The sequence below is a fragment of the Phascolarctos cinereus genome, unplaced genomic scaffold, assembly GCF_003287225.1.
Source record: "Phascolarctos cinereus isolate Bilbo 61053 unplaced genomic scaffold, phaCin_HiC Scaffold_4;HRSCAF=312, whole genome shotgun sequence".
NCBI classification, from domain to species: domain Eukaryota; kingdom Metazoa; phylum Chordata; class Mammalia; order Diprotodontia; family Phascolarctidae; genus Phascolarctos; species Phascolarctos cinereus.
Window position 1 is genome coordinate 567646118 of NW_027555847.1, and position 17498 is coordinate 567663615.

General features: G+C 38.2%; 1 protein-coding gene across 1 annotated transcript; it reads left to right on the forward strand.

Moving 5' to 3' along the window:
* The first annotated feature begins 317 nt into the window (after window positions 1-317).
* On the forward strand, window positions 318-1769 carry LOC110192010 (nuclear pore glycoprotein p62-like). The gene is given in 3 exon segments (XM_020963034.1): window positions 318-357; window positions 698-1270; window positions 1273-1769. Coding segments are annotated over 3 exon segments (1110 nt in total).
* The last annotated feature ends 15729 nt before the right edge of the window (window positions 1770-17498 follow it).

A 17498-nucleotide genomic window follows, 5' to 3' on the forward strand; every position in this document is an offset into this window, starting at 1 on the left:
GAGGAGGGCATTCCCTGTGCAAAGGCCTGGAAGAGAGAATTTGAATGTCACATAGGACTCAGTAGCAAGAAGGATATTTTGGCTAAAGTGTCCTTACTGATCAAGTTATTGTTCAAAATGGAAATATTATAATATGTCTACTATAAAAAGTGACTTTAAAATATATTTCCTGCCATTCAAATAAATATGTCAGTTATTTTTTTTATCCCCTTTTTTCTTTATCATTTTCACTATCATTCTCTTACAAAGGCTGCATTCAGGTTTATAAAAAACATATTTGGGAAAATGATGTGTCTTATATTGGAATCTATGATGAAATGATCTGGAGACTCTCTAATCAATGTGATAAGACTGCAGGTACTTCTCACAGGCTGGACTTGGCCACTTACTGAGGGACATGTGCCTTTCTGGAGGTCACCTGGAGCTTTTCTGATTGTTCCTAGTGACTAGCGCTGTTTTCTGCTGATTAGCTGAGTAAGAACAAGAACTTCAGAGTTCTTCCTCTATGGTCTGTAAGAGAGCCAAGGGAAAAGCTCCACCCATCTTCAGATCATTTGTCTAGGAATAATTCTTACATTTGTTTTCAAGGTCATACCCTAGATGAGTCTCCATAATGTACCCTGTGGACCAGAGGCTCCCCAAAGGAGACTAGATTTGTAGACCCAGATTTGATCCCTGGGAAACTGATTCTTAAAAGGGGTGGTGGACTTCCAGGTCGGGAGCGGGAGCGGCAGCCATTCTGGTTTAGGATTTGGATTATTGGCCTCTGCAGGGTCTACTGCTGTACCCACTGGATCATTAGCCTCAACCTTCAGTCAGGTATCTGCCTTGTCTTTTGGCCCAAAACTCTCAGCAGCAACTTCTGCTCCTACCACCACTTCTAGGCCTACATTGTTTGCTTCCATAGCAAATTCTTCCCTTCCAGTCTTTTCTGCCCCAACCCTCTCAGTTAGAGCCCCATCCACTTCAGTTGCAGCACCTGCTCTTGGAGTATTGGGATTTGGATTAAAACTTCCTAGCTCGACAAGTGCAGCCACATCTACTACCACTATTACGACTTCAACTACCACCACAGGCTTTGCCTTGAATCTAAAGCCACTGAGTACACCTGGCACTGGCATCATCCCTTCCACCTGTGCCACTTTGCCCTCAGCTACCACAGCTCCAAGTATAACCCCTGTGATGACTTACCCTCAGCTGGAAAGTTTGATCAATAAATGGAGTCTCGAACTGGAGGACCAAGAGAAACACTTCCTTCAGCAGGCCACCCAATGAATGCTTGGGACTGGACATTAATTGAGAATGGTGAGAAGATTACTTCTTTACACAGAGCAGTAGAGAAAGTGAAGCTGGATCAGAAAAGGTTGGACCAAGAATCAGACTTCATCCTGTCACAGCAGAAAGGACTAGAGGACCTGCTGGCTCCTCTGGAGGAGGCTGTGAAGGAGCAGAGGGGAACTATCTATTTGCAGCATGCAGATGAGGAGCTAGAGAAAACTTATAAACTAGCAGAGAATATAGATGCTCAACTGAAGCGCATGGCCCAAGACCTCAAGGACATTATTGAGCACCTGAATATGTGTGAAGGGCCTCCTGACACCAGCGACCCGCTCCAGCAGATCTGTAACATTTTGAATGCACATATGGATTCCCTTCAACGGATTGATCAAAATTCAGCCCTGTTGCAGCAGAAGGTGGAAGAGGTATCAAAGGTTTGCAGGAGTCATGACAAGGAGCAGGAACGCAGCTACCGGATCGTGTTTGATTAAATGGCTTGAGATCTGCTGAATAGTGTTGCCATGTTGTTCATTACCTATCCATTACATAAAAGGTCCTAGGGTATAAACCTGAGTAAAACATACAGTTACCTATTGCAGTTATTTTTTGTTATAGTAAAGTTTGTGTGGGTATTTTTCTTCCATTCTAAATCTTAAGTAAGACATACAGTTAATCTATTGCAGTTAATTTTTGTTACAGTAATGTTTGTGGGAATTTTTCTCCATTCTAAATCTTTATGGTGGTAAGAGAAAACTATGCTGGAATTTACATTAGTTATATCAAAATTTTGTCAATCTCATTATGCCCATTAAATTGCTTGATGCTTTATGAAGTCTTCCAAAAAAAAAAGGGGGGGTGGTGGCAAGATTCTCTTTTTTTGGCTCAATACCCTTAGATGCCCTTCTGGAGAAATTTCTAAAAGAATATTTAGATATATCTCATGTCTGTGATTTCACCTGAATGTAGGTAACAGGTTCTCTCTAGAAAAGACACTCAGGGTGCAATTTGGGTATCTGACTTAGAAATTTAACAACAATGGACATAGCTGTTTCTCTTTGGATTTTTCAGAGAAGGGCAAGTTTTTCCAATCAGTATGTCTTCATGGTCCCCGGTCAACCATGAGTGACAGAGATAATACACTAGTTGATTTTGCTGTCTTTTGCTTATTTGTTGAAACATCAGAAGACAGTCCCAGTCACTGGGGACAGTCGAAGCTCAAGACAAGAAACAAGCCCCAAATTAAGAGGCCAAGTCCAGCTCTATGGGAGATTCTCCAATATAACAACATCCACTTTCTGCTGCCTTATCAAGTGGATTTTGGGGACTCATCAAACCAATGAGGCTCTCACCATGCCCTCCTAGCAAAAATACATGTCCTTCAGCAAGGGGCCATATTTGCATGCCCACTCCATTGGAGGTATTTCAGTCTAGCAAAGGTCCATACTTTATCATCTCATCCAGTGGATTTGGACAACTCCTTAGCTAGATCAGGGGTTCCTGATCTCTTCTGCTGCAAGCCCATATAGCAAGTACTAGGATGTTCTATCCTTACCATATGAAAATGACGCTAGTCATCTACCATGAATAGGGCAAACATGTTTTACTATTGTACTGTTTAATTGCAGTAATTTTCCTCCTCTACTTTTCCACCAATAGTCCAAGTTTGTGAGATGATTGATTGGGCCTAAGTATGAAGTTTATGGCCGTAAAACAGAATGAAGCTACTTGGTCCACATGGGCTCAAATCTATAATCTCTGCTTTATACTTTGGCTCTATTAGTAAAGTTCTAACAAATGGAGATACCCAATAACACAAATTATTTTAAATAATCAACACTGTATTGTCAACAAACTCCTTTCAGCTCCAAATTTTATGATCCCTATGATAAATATAGCTTCAGCTCATAATAGACAATAAATGCAACCTAAGAAACCAAATCAGCTAATTCTTTGCAGAAACAGGATGACTTATCAAAGTAATGTTCCATGTTTAGGGGCACCTCGAGGAACTCACAGGCCAAGTGGCCAACCCATTATCATGACCATCTGGGCACAGTGCCAAGTTGATCTTTGGACAGCAGACAAAGTTGTTGCTCGAATTATACTCAAATTTCTTCACAGGGATATTTACCATTTAGGAATATTGACAAATACTTAGGTAAAGAACAAAACAATGGATTAAACTCAACTAAACAACTTAGTCCAGAGTGCAACAGTTCAGAATTTGTATTTGATTTTTCTCAAATACTTAAAAGGGTCTGTGATCTTATCAATGTGAATGTACCATCTAACAATACAGATTGTCTACTCCCATTGTGTGACTCTTGTCCTTATCCTTCCATAAGCCTGCGATGTGTGCTACCTTTTTCTTGACATCAAGAGGATACCAGTTAAGTATAGGGGCTATCCATTCATTATGCTTCACTCTCATGACATGACCAAGCCTATAGCAGAATGGTAGAGTAGAAACACATTCAATCAATAACCCAAGGGTCAATGGATCAAGACCATTCTCCACTAAGAACTTAATTTACTTGGTCAGATATGACAAGACTAATAAAATGAAACACGGCAGGATCCCAGTTTTAAATGACAATATTTAAAAAGATGCGAAACCAGCAGTAGCTATTTTTCTTTCAGAAGAAATAAGTATGGTAGACATGGAGCTTGTTTAAATATTGGCATCTTAATAGCCAGGAATTATTCCTCTGGAATATCTTTTATTTTTGACAAATTTCCCTTCATCCTAGGTGTTTTTCTCACCTTCTTTCCATCTTCTTGCTCCATCTTCCTTTTGGAAGCTACTAAATTCTTTCACAAACAACATTTCTCTGACCTCTTCTCTACATCTAAAAAGTAAATTAAGGTTACTCCTTATAGCAACTGTTAGGGGTGGGGTCTCTTTGTGTGAGTTCAAAGAAGCTTAAAATGAGGAGACAATTTTTTTCCTACTCACTTTAATTCCTACATTTGGCAGCAAATACCTCTCCAAGGAAGAGATTATGGTGGTAACATTAGAGAGAAAGAAGCACACATTAAAACTTACGTGTCCAAAAGAGATTCATTAGAGGTTTTGGGGTTTTCTTTTTGTTTTTCTTTTTTAGGCAATTGGGGTTAAGTGACTTGCCCAGCGTCACACAGCTAATGTGAAGTATTTGGTCTGAGGCTGGATTTGAACTCAGGTCCTCCTGACTTCAGGGCTGATGCTCTATCTACTGTGCCATCTAGCTGCTCCTAGAAGTTATTTTTTACATCTGGTTATGGGATTGGGAACAATGCTGCTCTGATCTTCCAAATCTGCAGCTAGAATGGGATGGTGCAATGATTTGGTAGCATCTCCAAGATGGCTTCCCAGATTTCACTTTTGACAAGGAAGTTTCACCTCTGACATATGTTAGAGGTAATCCATTCTTTTTATTAACTATTAATTACCTCAGTTTCCCCATCTATGTTTCTGGGTCTCTGCGTATAGTAATTGGTTGAGAGACATGAGGAAATGTGATTGAAATCTTTCTCAATTTATTCAAGGTTGACTATCAAAAGGGATATGGAAAATTATTTATGATCTCAATGTTATAAGCCTTTGGGGTCCAAATGGACAATTATCTGTGGAATAATAACTGTTGAAGCAGGGAGCTCTTCCAAGCTGGTTTTAGGGGTGAAAATACAAGAAAGCAAGATACAATTAAAACCATAGAGGAATAGTGGATGGTAACCAGTTAATGAATATGAATGTGGGTCTTTTGAGGAGTTCTTCAACTTAAATTGTCTGGCCAGTGCAAGAAGAATAGCCTTGGATTATTGTCTTAAGTAAGCATCAAAGACTTTATGGAGGCTGTAGTGGTTTTCTCCTCAAGATTCTTCTCCATATGAATTCTAGCTCATATACTATAGGGAAATCAGGTTAAACTTCCAGGGCACAAAGATCCGTGAGGAAGGCCCAAATTCTGAAAATAGTCATAAATAACGTGCATATGGATGTATGTGTATAAATATATATATATATATATATATATATATATATATTACTAGTGAACAAAATAAATTCTTTTACATTCCCCAGAGTGAAGAATACAACTTAGATTTATAAAGTACTAAGAAATAAACCCATACATATGCCCATAATAAGAAAGAGTTATAAAGATCACAAACCAAACACTATGAAATAAATTGCTGCAGTCATAAATTAGTGGAAAATAAAACATATGGCTACTACTCTGGGCCAGGCTTTCTGGCATGGACTATTATAATAACCTCCCAATTGGTCTCCCTGTTTCCATTCCTTTCCACTTCTAAGACGTGGGTCTGACTATTACTCTTCAACTCAAAACCCTTCAGTGGCCTCCTATTACCTCCAAGATAAAGTACAAATTCCTTAGCTAGACCTTTAAAGCCCTTCACTGTCTGGCTCTAGCCTTTTCTTCCATTTCACATTACTGCTCCTCCTCCCATGAGATCCACATCCCAGGCAAACTGATTTGCTTACTATTCACCTTATTCAATATGCTATCTCCCTTGTGGGGAGCCATCTCCAGTCATCCTAATCTATATCTTGTTACTGGACCCCTCTCTCACTTAAATTCACTTGTGAGTCCTGGCATCACCTTCCTGATATCATGGTCCTCTTCAAGGATGATGGACAAACAACAACAATCTCCCTTGTATGTTCCTTTGTACAGGCTGTCCCCCATGCTGCCTTCCTCACCTCTGCCTCTTAAAACCTTTATTTTTAGGGGCTCAGCACAGGTGCTACCTCCTCTATGAAACCTTTTCTGATCCCTGTCCCCTCCAAGTTTTGAATTTTTTCTCCTCCAGTCATCTTATATTTACTTAGTTGCATAACTGTTGGAACCCCTGGAGTAAAATATAAGTTTGTTGAAGGCAGGGACTTTTATTTTTGCCTTTGTATCCTCAGCTCCTGGCACCAGGCCTGGCCCATAGTAAACACTTAATAAATGCATGTTGAGCTGTGTAGAAACATATAGGTTAACTAACTATAAAGTGATGTGACTGAATATCTATAAGCCACATTCTAAATTCAGTCTCATTATTTTATAGTCATGCTCATGGCAAAGCTGGTCACAGATTTTCATCTTCAGCTTATGTGGCTCTCCTATTTGTATTCATGTAGCTTATTTCATTTTAATCTGAAATTCTATGGAAGAGCTAAACATTCGGTTCTTTAAGAAAGCTGAATATCAGGACTGCATGACATTAAGTCAGAAATAAAGGCAGAACTTGTTTAGCATTGATATAAATTCATTGATTTGACATATTGAAGAGCCAGGATGCTGGTGTGTGTTCTCTCCACAGGATAAGCCTCACTTTTTTCTTATCTTCAAAGTGGTTGATTAGCTAGAAGCTTCACCATTTGTAGGAAATTAGAATGTCCATCAACTAATATTACTATTATCAACATCAGTTATTATTTATTGGGGGGGAAATTGCATGTATACTTACCACTATAGAGAACAATGGAAGAGAGTATTAGTGATGGGAAGAATGGGTGCAGAGAAATCATAGTCCCTGCCTTCAGTGACCTGAACAGCTAAAGCAGGACACAAAATGGTAAACACACATCTACATGTAATAACAGCTCACATGTATATAGAACTTTGCTAGTGGTAAGCACTTTGCACACATCATCCCATCTGATCCTCAAAAAAACACCTAGTAAATATTACTAGAAGTATTATCATTCTCCATTTTACAGATGAAGATACTGAGGCTCTGAAAGTTACATGATTAACTTGTTCAAGGTCACACTGCTGGCTGGTAAGAGGTCAGCTGCTCCCTATATTCTGACCCCGAGTTCAATGTCCTTTCCACTTATTAAGCTGCCTCAATATTGAGCAGATACTAGCAGGACATCTCTCATAGTAAGAACTGGTGAATAGTCATTTGCAGCTTTAATCCTTTTTTCCCTAATCCCTATATAAAATACCTTTAATGTTGGGCTTGTAAATAACAGGTCACACTAATTTTTTTTTGTGTTGTTGGTTTTTGGGGGGGTTTTTTGGTTGTTGTTGGTGGTGGTTGGTTGGTTTTTTATTTTTATTTTTTATTCCTGGAATTAGGGGCTTATGAATTCAGCATGCAAATAGATGTCAAATAATAATACAAATTAGTACTTTGAACTAAGAGCACAAAAGTGTGTGTCTGTTCTCCCCTGAAAAACCATAAGGGCCTAAAAGATTTATTTCAATGTAGAAAGGTAAATTGCTTTCATTATGCTGGTTTCGCTTCCTTTTAAAAATTAATTTTATTTTTCTTTTTATTCAAACACCAAACTTTATACTCAAACACCAAAACATTACAGCTCTACTGATGAGATCCTGGGCCTCAAGCAAGAAAGCAAAAAATCTCCACCCAATTGGGCAATGATTCATCGGAATGGTGGTGTTCTGTGACAGACTGGTATGCACAGCACTGTATAGAGAGGCTCCTGAGAAAGGGAGGGGCTGAGGCAATGGTGAGGCAGCCAGCAATCATCCTGATTAGGGCCTTTAAAACAATTACTGAACCAGATTCAGAAACACATAGATGCCCAGTGTGGGAAGAGGAGTAGTCAACTGACATCAACCCACGCCCTCTCTGCACATGTTTTCACCTTTTAGCATGCTCTCTTAAAAGCTTTCCCTGGACCATCTAAGTTATGAGGTTCATGGACAATGGGACAATAACCAATGGAATCAGGAACTCCTTTGTGAGCTCAAAATCCCACCATCCCATAAAGAAACACCTCAATGATTTCTAGAAAGATGTCCCAGTGCAAGGAAGAAAGAATGTAAATGGACAGATAATGTTATAAAGGCAATTACCTCAATGAAACCGGGTGAAGAGTCTAAAAGATTTTTCAATATAAAAAGATGAACTACTTTCCACGTGTAGGCTTAATTTCTTTTTTAAAAATTAATTTTTTGAGAGTTAGTTAGGTAGTACAGTGGATAGAACATCGGCTCTGGAGTCAGGAGGACCTGAATTCAAATCTGGCCTCAGACACTTGACACTTACTACCTGTGTGACCCTGAACAAGTCATTTAACCCTGACTGCCTCACCAAAAAATAATAAAAGTAATTTTTTTATTCTGAACTTAAATACCAAAATAATGGCCATTTTCATATACAAAGCAGGACACAAGAAGAACAAAAAGGGTACATGGAACTGTGAATCTCCATTTTATAGAAGGTATACGATAAATTCCATGTTACTTTCAAAACACTGTCCTACTTGTCTGTGCTTCTATCTTTTCTGTGCATTTTAAAAGATTTTTCAATGAACCTCTCCCCCTTTTTGTTTATCACCTCTTTTCCTATCCCCCAACTACATCTTCTATTAGAAACAAAGAACTGGAGAAATCAATTAATAAGCATTTATTAAGTGCTTACTAGGTTATAGGCACTATGATAAGCACCAGAGATACTAAAAAAAAAAAAAAGACAAAAACACAGTCCCTGCCTCAAAGAGCTCCCATTCTAATGAGGGAGACATCACATTAACACACATAACACATACGTAATATGCACATAAATATATGCACGCATGATATAGGTAGATATGTTTATACATATACATTCCATGTATACATAAACACACACACACATACATGTCCAAAATTTTTCTCTCTCTGCATTTTGGCTGTTGACTTTCATTTCAATCTCCGAGCATGAGGAGTTAGAAGATGGAAAGGAAATTTTCTGCAAATGGTGTCTAAATTGATAGTCATCTGCAGTAATAGAACTCTACCAGGAACTGTTTATCCCAGCATTTGTGGATTATTCCAGAAGGAAGACTTTAGCCTGCACTAACATGAGGGAGTAACTTTTCAAATTTCAGGGGAGAAAGTCCTAATCAGAGAGGGAGAACAGTTTCAGTGAGCCAAAGAAATGTTCTGTCTTGCAGAGAAGGGTGTGGGGAACTACAGCAGCCTTGTTAAACCTGATTGTCAGCTTCCTAGAGAAGTTTCAGCTACTTAGCAGTTTGGCTTCAGGTGGAGTCAAATAATTTAGCTCATCTTCTCCCACCTTGGAAAACAGAGATAGCTATTTGTCATCTCTTAACAGCTCTTTATTTTACTGTTTCGACTAAGAAGAAATATATGTAATGATTTACTGTTGGAATTACCATCCTCCTGAAAAAGCAGGAAATATTTCTATGACATGAATCCCTAAGTAAATATATAATAAAAATTAGATAATTTTTAATATTTTTAATAATTATAAAGGAACTTCTCAAAATCACATTAAGGTAAAATACATACTAATCACAGAGTCATCATTAAAACTCTATTTTAGAATTGTATTCTGAAAGTGTCAAAGCCACAATATCTCTTTAAGTTTTAAAAACTAATTTTAACCAATATATGACAATATAATAATTTACTGAGTGGTTTCAGGAATATTATCACTTTGATCCTCACAGCAACAACCTAGTGAAATAGGCAAAGGGGATATTACTATGCTTTCTCCCACTCTCTCTCATTGTCACTCTCCCACTCTCCTAACACCTTCACCTCTTCCTACAAACATGGTCTATTCTGTTTTAGCCTTTAAAAAAAAACCACTCTTTCCCTGACCTCTCAATTCCTCAAGTCTTCATCCTAGAAGTCTTCTCTCTTTCCATGAAAAAACTCTAGAAGAGTACTGAAGGTTTGTAACTTCTACTTCCACACTGCCTACTCTGTCCTCAAACCTCATGGTTTCTAACCTCAAAACCTTACTGAAACTTTCTCCATGATCAGTAGTGACCTTCTATTTGCCAAATCAACAGCTTCTTCTTTGTCCTCATCCCTCTTCACCCACTTACAGCAGTGAACTATGTTGACCATTTTTATCATTCCTCCCATGACAAGTTTTGCACCCAGTCTGGCAATGATGCCCAGAGAGTCTAAGAGTGACCTTTGGGGACCAAGTCAGTGCAGCTGAGATGAAGGCTTTTCTGGCATCAATTCCACATTTGGACCTGAATTTGGTGGGACCAGTGCTATATAGAAATTGTGTTAAATCTGAGGCTACTGTCAGCAGACATTGAAGTGGTATGCTAGAGAGTAAGCCTCTGTAATGTTAGAGAGAAATGTTCTTGCTATATCTTTGAAGAAAATATCCTTTTGTCAAACCTAATTTATATTAATTGGTTCAATGAAATTTGAGTACAACTTGTTGGCTGCTAACAGTAGGAGAACTATGATTTTTTTCCCTACCACCAACCAGAATGGGGCTTGAGATAATAATAGTAAAAATGCCCCAATCCCTCAGGGGTATCCTTAGAACACTGAAAGGAAAATGTAGCCAGCCTGGCTCTGGAATTGTGAGCCCACAGAATACTTACTAAATATATAAGGGAAGAATTTCCCAGAAGTGAATTTTTTAAATCACTGAAATGAGGAATAAAGGGAAACTGTTTTCCTTTGTGGAATCTCCTCCTAGAAATTGTTAAAATAGGATAGATGCCAATCTGTCCAGGATTCAGTTGAATTGAATTGATACAGGGAAAAGATCTTTGACTGCATTCAGAGGCCTTAGAATCAAATCCTGCCCCTTACGTTTAACAATTCCATCATCTTGGGCAAGTCATTTGACATTGCTGGCCTTTAGTTTCCTTTTCTATAAAATGAGGGAGTTGAATGAGCTAGTCTCTGAGGTCTCTTCTAGATCTTAAGAGATAGATATCCCACCTGGAATTAGGGAAATAGTCTAAATGGACTCCCAAGGTTCCATTCATTCCTACAACTCCATAAATTTAGACATCAGTCTTATCCCCTTAATCATTTCAGCTTTACATTCTTTCCAGTTGACTACCATTTTTCTGGTGCTAAAATTTTTAAATTCATCTCCCCCAAAAGCCAAACTTGCAGTCAAAGTGCCTGACTTCTGTCAGTAGCATCATTATTTTCTTGATTTTACCTGGATTTAAAACTTGATCACAATGTTTAACTTTTTCCTCCATAATGGACAGAGTGCTGGGAGTCAGGAAGACCTGAGTTCAAATTCTGCCTCAAACACTAACTAATTGTGTGACCCTGGGAATGTTATCTAACCCTTCTCAGCCATGGTTCTCTCATCTGCAAAATGGGGATAATGTTAACATCTAATTCGCACAGTTGTTGTGAGAACCAAATGAAATAATAAACGGGAAATGCTTTGTAAATTTTAAAGCACTACATAAATAGTAATTAATATGATTCTCAAAAAAATAGTCAGCCACCAAGTCCTCTTCATTTTCTCTAAAAGTATCCTGTATCCATCTCTTTATTTTTTCTCTTTTTTTTCTTTTCAAGTGAGGCAGGGGTTAAGTAACTTGCCCAAAGTCACACAGCTAGTGAGTGTTACATGTCTGAGGCTAGATTTGAACTCAGGTCCTCCTGATTTCAGGGCTGGTGCTCTATCTACTGTGCCTCCTAGCTGCCCCATCATCTCTTTCTTTATATACCTACTACCACTCCTCTAATCTTAGACATTCTCCCAACATCTCCTTGGTTCCAATCACTCTTGCCAAGTGCATCGCACATGCTACCCCAGAATGTTCTTCCTCAAGCACTGATTTCATTGTGTCCTTCATTTGTACCAAAATCTTCAATTCTCCCCAATGATCTAGTGAATAAAATTTAAATTTCCCAACTTGTAATTTTAGATTCTCTATAATCAATCCCCAATCTATTAATCCAGTCTTTTGTCCCAGTACTCTCTAGTTTAAAATCTCCACTCCAGGCTTATCAATCTTTTCACCATCCCATTAATATACATAGTCCCACCTCCAAGACTTTGCTCATATGGTTCCCTCAGTTTGGAACACTAGGGCTCTTTCATTTAAAGTCTAGCCCAACTCCTATCTGTTCCACAAGGCCTATTGTATACAAATTGGTACCTCCTTTCTCTAATCTCGTGATTATTACTTGCTGTAATCACTCAGACTATCACATTTGTTTTTGTATCAGACTTCCTCTAATTGTTTCCTCACTGTTTCATTGGTTGCTTATATCATTTCCCCAAATAGAATGGAAGTTTCTGGAGGGCAGGACTACGTCTTACATTAATTGCTTTTGTATTCTCCCTCAGCACATAGGAGGTACTCAGTAAATGTGAGATGTGATTAATAAAGTGATCAAACTAGTTTTCTTGTTGTGGCTTGTCTCCTAGTTCTGAATGACGTTTTCTCCTCCAAAGAGGCATTCCAAAACTGAACACTCTTTCAAGTCCAAACTAAATAAGTTTTTTTAAAGCCTTATTATTTAAAACTTAGTGTCACACCTTGTACAAAACAATCATACTATTTTGTAGGCACACATACTTCATTCTGAATGAAATGATTAATAACAAAGACAGGTTTCCAGGTGCAACCTACTCAGGTTAATGAAGAAAGAATCTTAGATGCATGGATGCAGAGTTGGAAGGACCTTGGAGTCATGTAGTTTCATCATCTTCATTTTATAGATGAAGCAACTCTACAAAAGTGAAATGATGCATGCTAGGTTTCACAGTTACAAAATAGCAGAGTTCAGGACATACCCCTTTTATCTACTACTTAAAATGGTCCTTCCACTTTCTTTTGCTATGGCTTGTACAAGACACTCACTTGAACTCTTAATCATTCCTTAGAATCTTTCAACATTCTAACCTTCCAAGTGACTCCCTTCCATTGACTACCTACACTGCATCTTCTTAGAGTAGCCTTCATCCCGTGCTGCCAAGTTCGATCACAACTCATTATTTCTTGACCATTTTGTTAATTTCTCTGCACCTTTTCACACTTTGCCTCTTGACCTCACTAGTGTTCTAACTCTTCTCATCTTAAAAACAAACAAACAAGTAAAGTGTCAAGATAATGCTTTTTGGATCCTGTCTTACATTTAGTGGTGGTGGGAGGATGGGGAAAGTGTTGTTTGCATTCAAATATTTGAATAGCAGTTTCATGGAAGAGGGATTAAATTTATTCTGTGAGTCTTCAAAGGAATTATGGGTCCAAGTTACAAGGAGACAAATTTTAATCCTATATAAGAGAGTTTTCTAACAATTAAGAGTTTTCTAAAAAGAGAATGGATTGTGTTTTGAGGTCATTGATTTCCTGATGCTGGAAGTGTTCATGAAGAGCCTGTCAAGTCTTCACAGGATATTATAGAATGAGATAGGAAGTCAGATAATAATTGCCCACATTTACACAGCACTTAATTTTTGCAATGTACTTCATATACATTTAAGATATATGTGGTGGTCATGTAAGACATATCTATATGCCTTCATGGGTTATATAAATGTGTAGGTGTGGCTCGAGAATGGCATAGATAAATATGTCTGGAATCTGGACCACCCCTCTCCATAGAGAAGTCCAGGGTAACCATAGAACCAGTAAGCTAGCACGGGGGAGTGGGGGGTGGGGAGGAACAGGCAAACCCCAGGAGCCACGTGAGACTAGATGCTCTTTTCTCTAGTCTCTGAAAAGGGTATCACACTGGATTATATTTATCTCCCTCAAATATTTCTCTCTGGTCTAGGGGTATGATAATTAAGAGTTTCCAAGCTGAACATTCCTTTATCTCTCTTAAGGGAGTATGAGCTCTGGTAGCTCTGAGTTTGCATTCACCAGCTAATCATTCCCACAAAGACACAATCACAAAAAACAATCCCAAATAACAGCTAATACAATCCCATTTACCCAAGCAAACAGCAAAAAGAAATCAGAAAAGTTATTCTTATCAGAAGATATCAAAGAATATACTAGAATATACTTTTTAGCTGGAAGTGAGATAAAATCTCAGCTCAAACCAAGATGAAGGGCTTAATCTCATCCTAGGGAAAGTCTTCCAAGTGTGTCTAGGAGGCAAACTGGAAATAAAGGAAGTGTTAAGAAGCTAACTTCTTTTGTATGTCTGCAGCTTAAAGTTTTTGTATCTCTCCAGTTGACTGTCTAGAACCACACATGTTTCTCCCTCCACCCCCATCCCCCCCCAAAAAAAACCCCAAAACAAACCAAACTGACTATAGGACTTAACACAGGTACACAGCCTGAACATTCTCTCTACCAATCTGGAGTCATGTCTCCTTCCGTGTAGGTTAGAAGCTCAGTTACATACAACATCCCATTTTCTCCTCACAACAACCTTATGAAATCGGTGCCATTATTTACCGCTGTCTTACTAATGACGATACTGAGGTTCAGACTGGTTGTGACTTAGCCAGGGTCATAAAGTTAATAAGAACCTAAGGCAGGATTTGAAGTCAGATCTTCAGCTAGGTGGTGAAGTGAATAGAGCCCTGAATCTGAATTCAGGAAAAACATGAGTTCAAATTTGTCCTCAGACACTTAACAACTGTATGACTATGGGCAAGTCACTTACCCTCTATCTGCCTCAGTTTCTACATCTGTAAAATGGGGATAATAATAGTGCCTACCTCCCAGGCTTATTGTGAGGAGAAAATAAGATATATACATATGTATATGTATGTGTGTGTGATAGATATGTTTATATATGTGCATATACATATATAATACTTTGTACATCTTGAAGTACTATAAAAATACTAGCTATTATTTTTTATTTATTCCTGAAGAAGTTCATGACTATCTCTATTCACTATATATGGTATTTCTAGATAAAAACAACCCTAAATCATTTATATGAATAAATGATTGATTAAATAAATAAAGCAATTATGAAACACCTACTATGTGCAAAGCACTGTGGATACAAATAGAAAAATGAGACAATCCTTGCTTTCAAGGAGCTCATGTTCTACACAGTAAAAAGCTCATTTATAAAGCACTTCATTTTTCTCTTCTTTTAAATCCAGTCCCTTTAATCATTCACTCATTCATACAATATTTATGAAATGCTGATTATGTGTACAACATTGTGTCAAGTCCTGAGGAAGATACAGAGTTTAGGTAAGAGATGGTCCCTGCTGTCATGGAGCATGTGATATGCTAACAGATACCACTAGCACTTCTCCATTTTTTTCCTGTTTTCCAGACTTGTGATAATTCCTACCCCAGGAGCCATTAATCAAATATTCTAAAAGCTGGGTGATGAGAAGCTTAGGTCACATTCGTGTGACCACTTCATTCCCCTGCCATGCCCACTCTTTGTGTTAAATGAGATATTTCAGAGGAGGGGCTCCTCTCTTGTCTATACCTATCACACATGGCCTACATACTGGTCATCCCATGATAAATAAATGATCTTTTGTTGCTTAAAGAAAAGTCAGTGGCCTCTTCTATTACTTTCCTATCCATGCCCTGCTTTTCAGAGATTGCACACACATGGTCAACAGGACACAGGTGCTGCAGTATCTGGTGTAGTGCCATAAATACTAGAAGCTAGAAAGCACAGGACAGCCTGCTCACCAGTGAAGCATGACTTTTCCCTCTTAAAAATGATTCAGAACAGGCACTTTTCAAATATGGAGGCTTTAGAGTTATCATTTCTGCTCAAACCTTTCCAAGTTAGGATAAGTAAATATACACAATGGAAAACAGATTTAGCCATACTACATGTGAACTTAACATATCAAAAGCAGAGGAGGAAAAAAAAAATCTCATAACTCACAAGTACTAAGCAGAAGGAGTCCTAGAGTCAGTCAGTCAACAAGTATTTAATAAACACTTACTATGTGCCAGGCATTATGCAAAGCACTGATTGGATAATAAGATCTAGAGAGGAAGGGAACCTCACAGATCACACAGTCCAATTTATGTATGGGGAAACTGAGGTAGAGACATCTAGTGACTTCCCTCTGATCACACAAATAGTAAGTGATAATACAAATAGTAACTTTATTTTTTTTTTGTTTCTTTCTTGTTTTTTTTTTTTTGGCAAGGCAATGGGGTTAAGTGACTTGCCCAGGGTCACACAGCTAGTGAATATCATGTGTCTGAGGCTGGATTTGAACTCAGGTTCTTCTGACTCTATCCACTGTGCCATCTAGCTGCCCCTAACACTTTATTTTTCAAGCCACTTTCTTTACAATAACATTATTAGACAGTACAAGTGTTATCTTAAGGTCTTCTCTACTAATGAGGGAATTGAGGCTTTGAGAAGTCAAATGATTTCTCCCTATCTGTCACTAGTTAAATTTTAAAGCTGGGACTAGAATCTATGTCTCTTGACACCAAATCTGATGTTCTTCTCATGACCCAATGCTTCCAATCCCAAAACTGCCATAATTATGGCAATGTGATTAATGAAGATGTTCAGTAGGATTAGATTTAAAATTTATTCTTACCCTCATCTTCCCCAATACTTATATAATTTTCCTTCAAAGTACAACATTAGTTATGTCTGATGGGATATGAATAATGAGAAAGAGCAGAAGAAGGATGGTGACAGTTAAAAATACTTTTTTAAATTATGTAAACATAATACCAATCGCAACAAATGTGAGCAGCCAAATATTAAATACCTCAATGGATCTATGATCTTGTCCACATGGTCTTTCCTCAATTCACGCAACTCACAAGTCATCTGTGTTTTTCTATAGAACCTCCAAAGAGGATGTACCCAAGATGCTGGATGTCTTCCTCTGGATCAGGTGATATTCCTTGGGTGCCAGTACAGCATGCGAGCTCTCTATCTATTAACACTTCCTCTCACCTCATGCCTGGACCACCTCCTTTTCTAATCATCTCTGTCCTTCATGGTATCTCTTACAATCTCAGTGTAATCTGGGAGAAAAAGCTGAGGCCTTCTTTTGCTCATCATACCTCTATTCTCCTTTGACTTTGATTCCTGAGAAATTGTTGTATTCTAAGATTCAGAATCATGTAACATGGACAAGTTGTGTTTTTTAAAAGGGGGTAGCTTGGTAGAAACACACTTTCCCCAAATGGGACCCAGCCCACTCTTTCTCCTGTTCAATTCTGGGCCTGATTCACTATCAATATCCAACAGTTCCTGTTCCAAATATATGTCCTAATGTTGATTCATTTATCAACCCTGTGCTCAGCTTCCTTCTGTCTCTGTAGTGACAGTAAGAAAGTGGTGGAAAAGGTGGCCAATGGTGTTAAAACAGATAGTTTTTTTAGATTATTAATAAACTTCATCTTAGTTGTTAACACTCTAAACGTGAGATCCTTGTTCAACGACCAGTGAACAGATGCAATACTGGTAGAACAAAGTCATCAACTTCACATTTTTCCATAGACAAAGACAGAATAAAGAAGGAAGTTGCATTTAAATGGAATGATGGCTCATAGTTTCTACTTGGAGCCATAGAAAGAGCTGGTATAA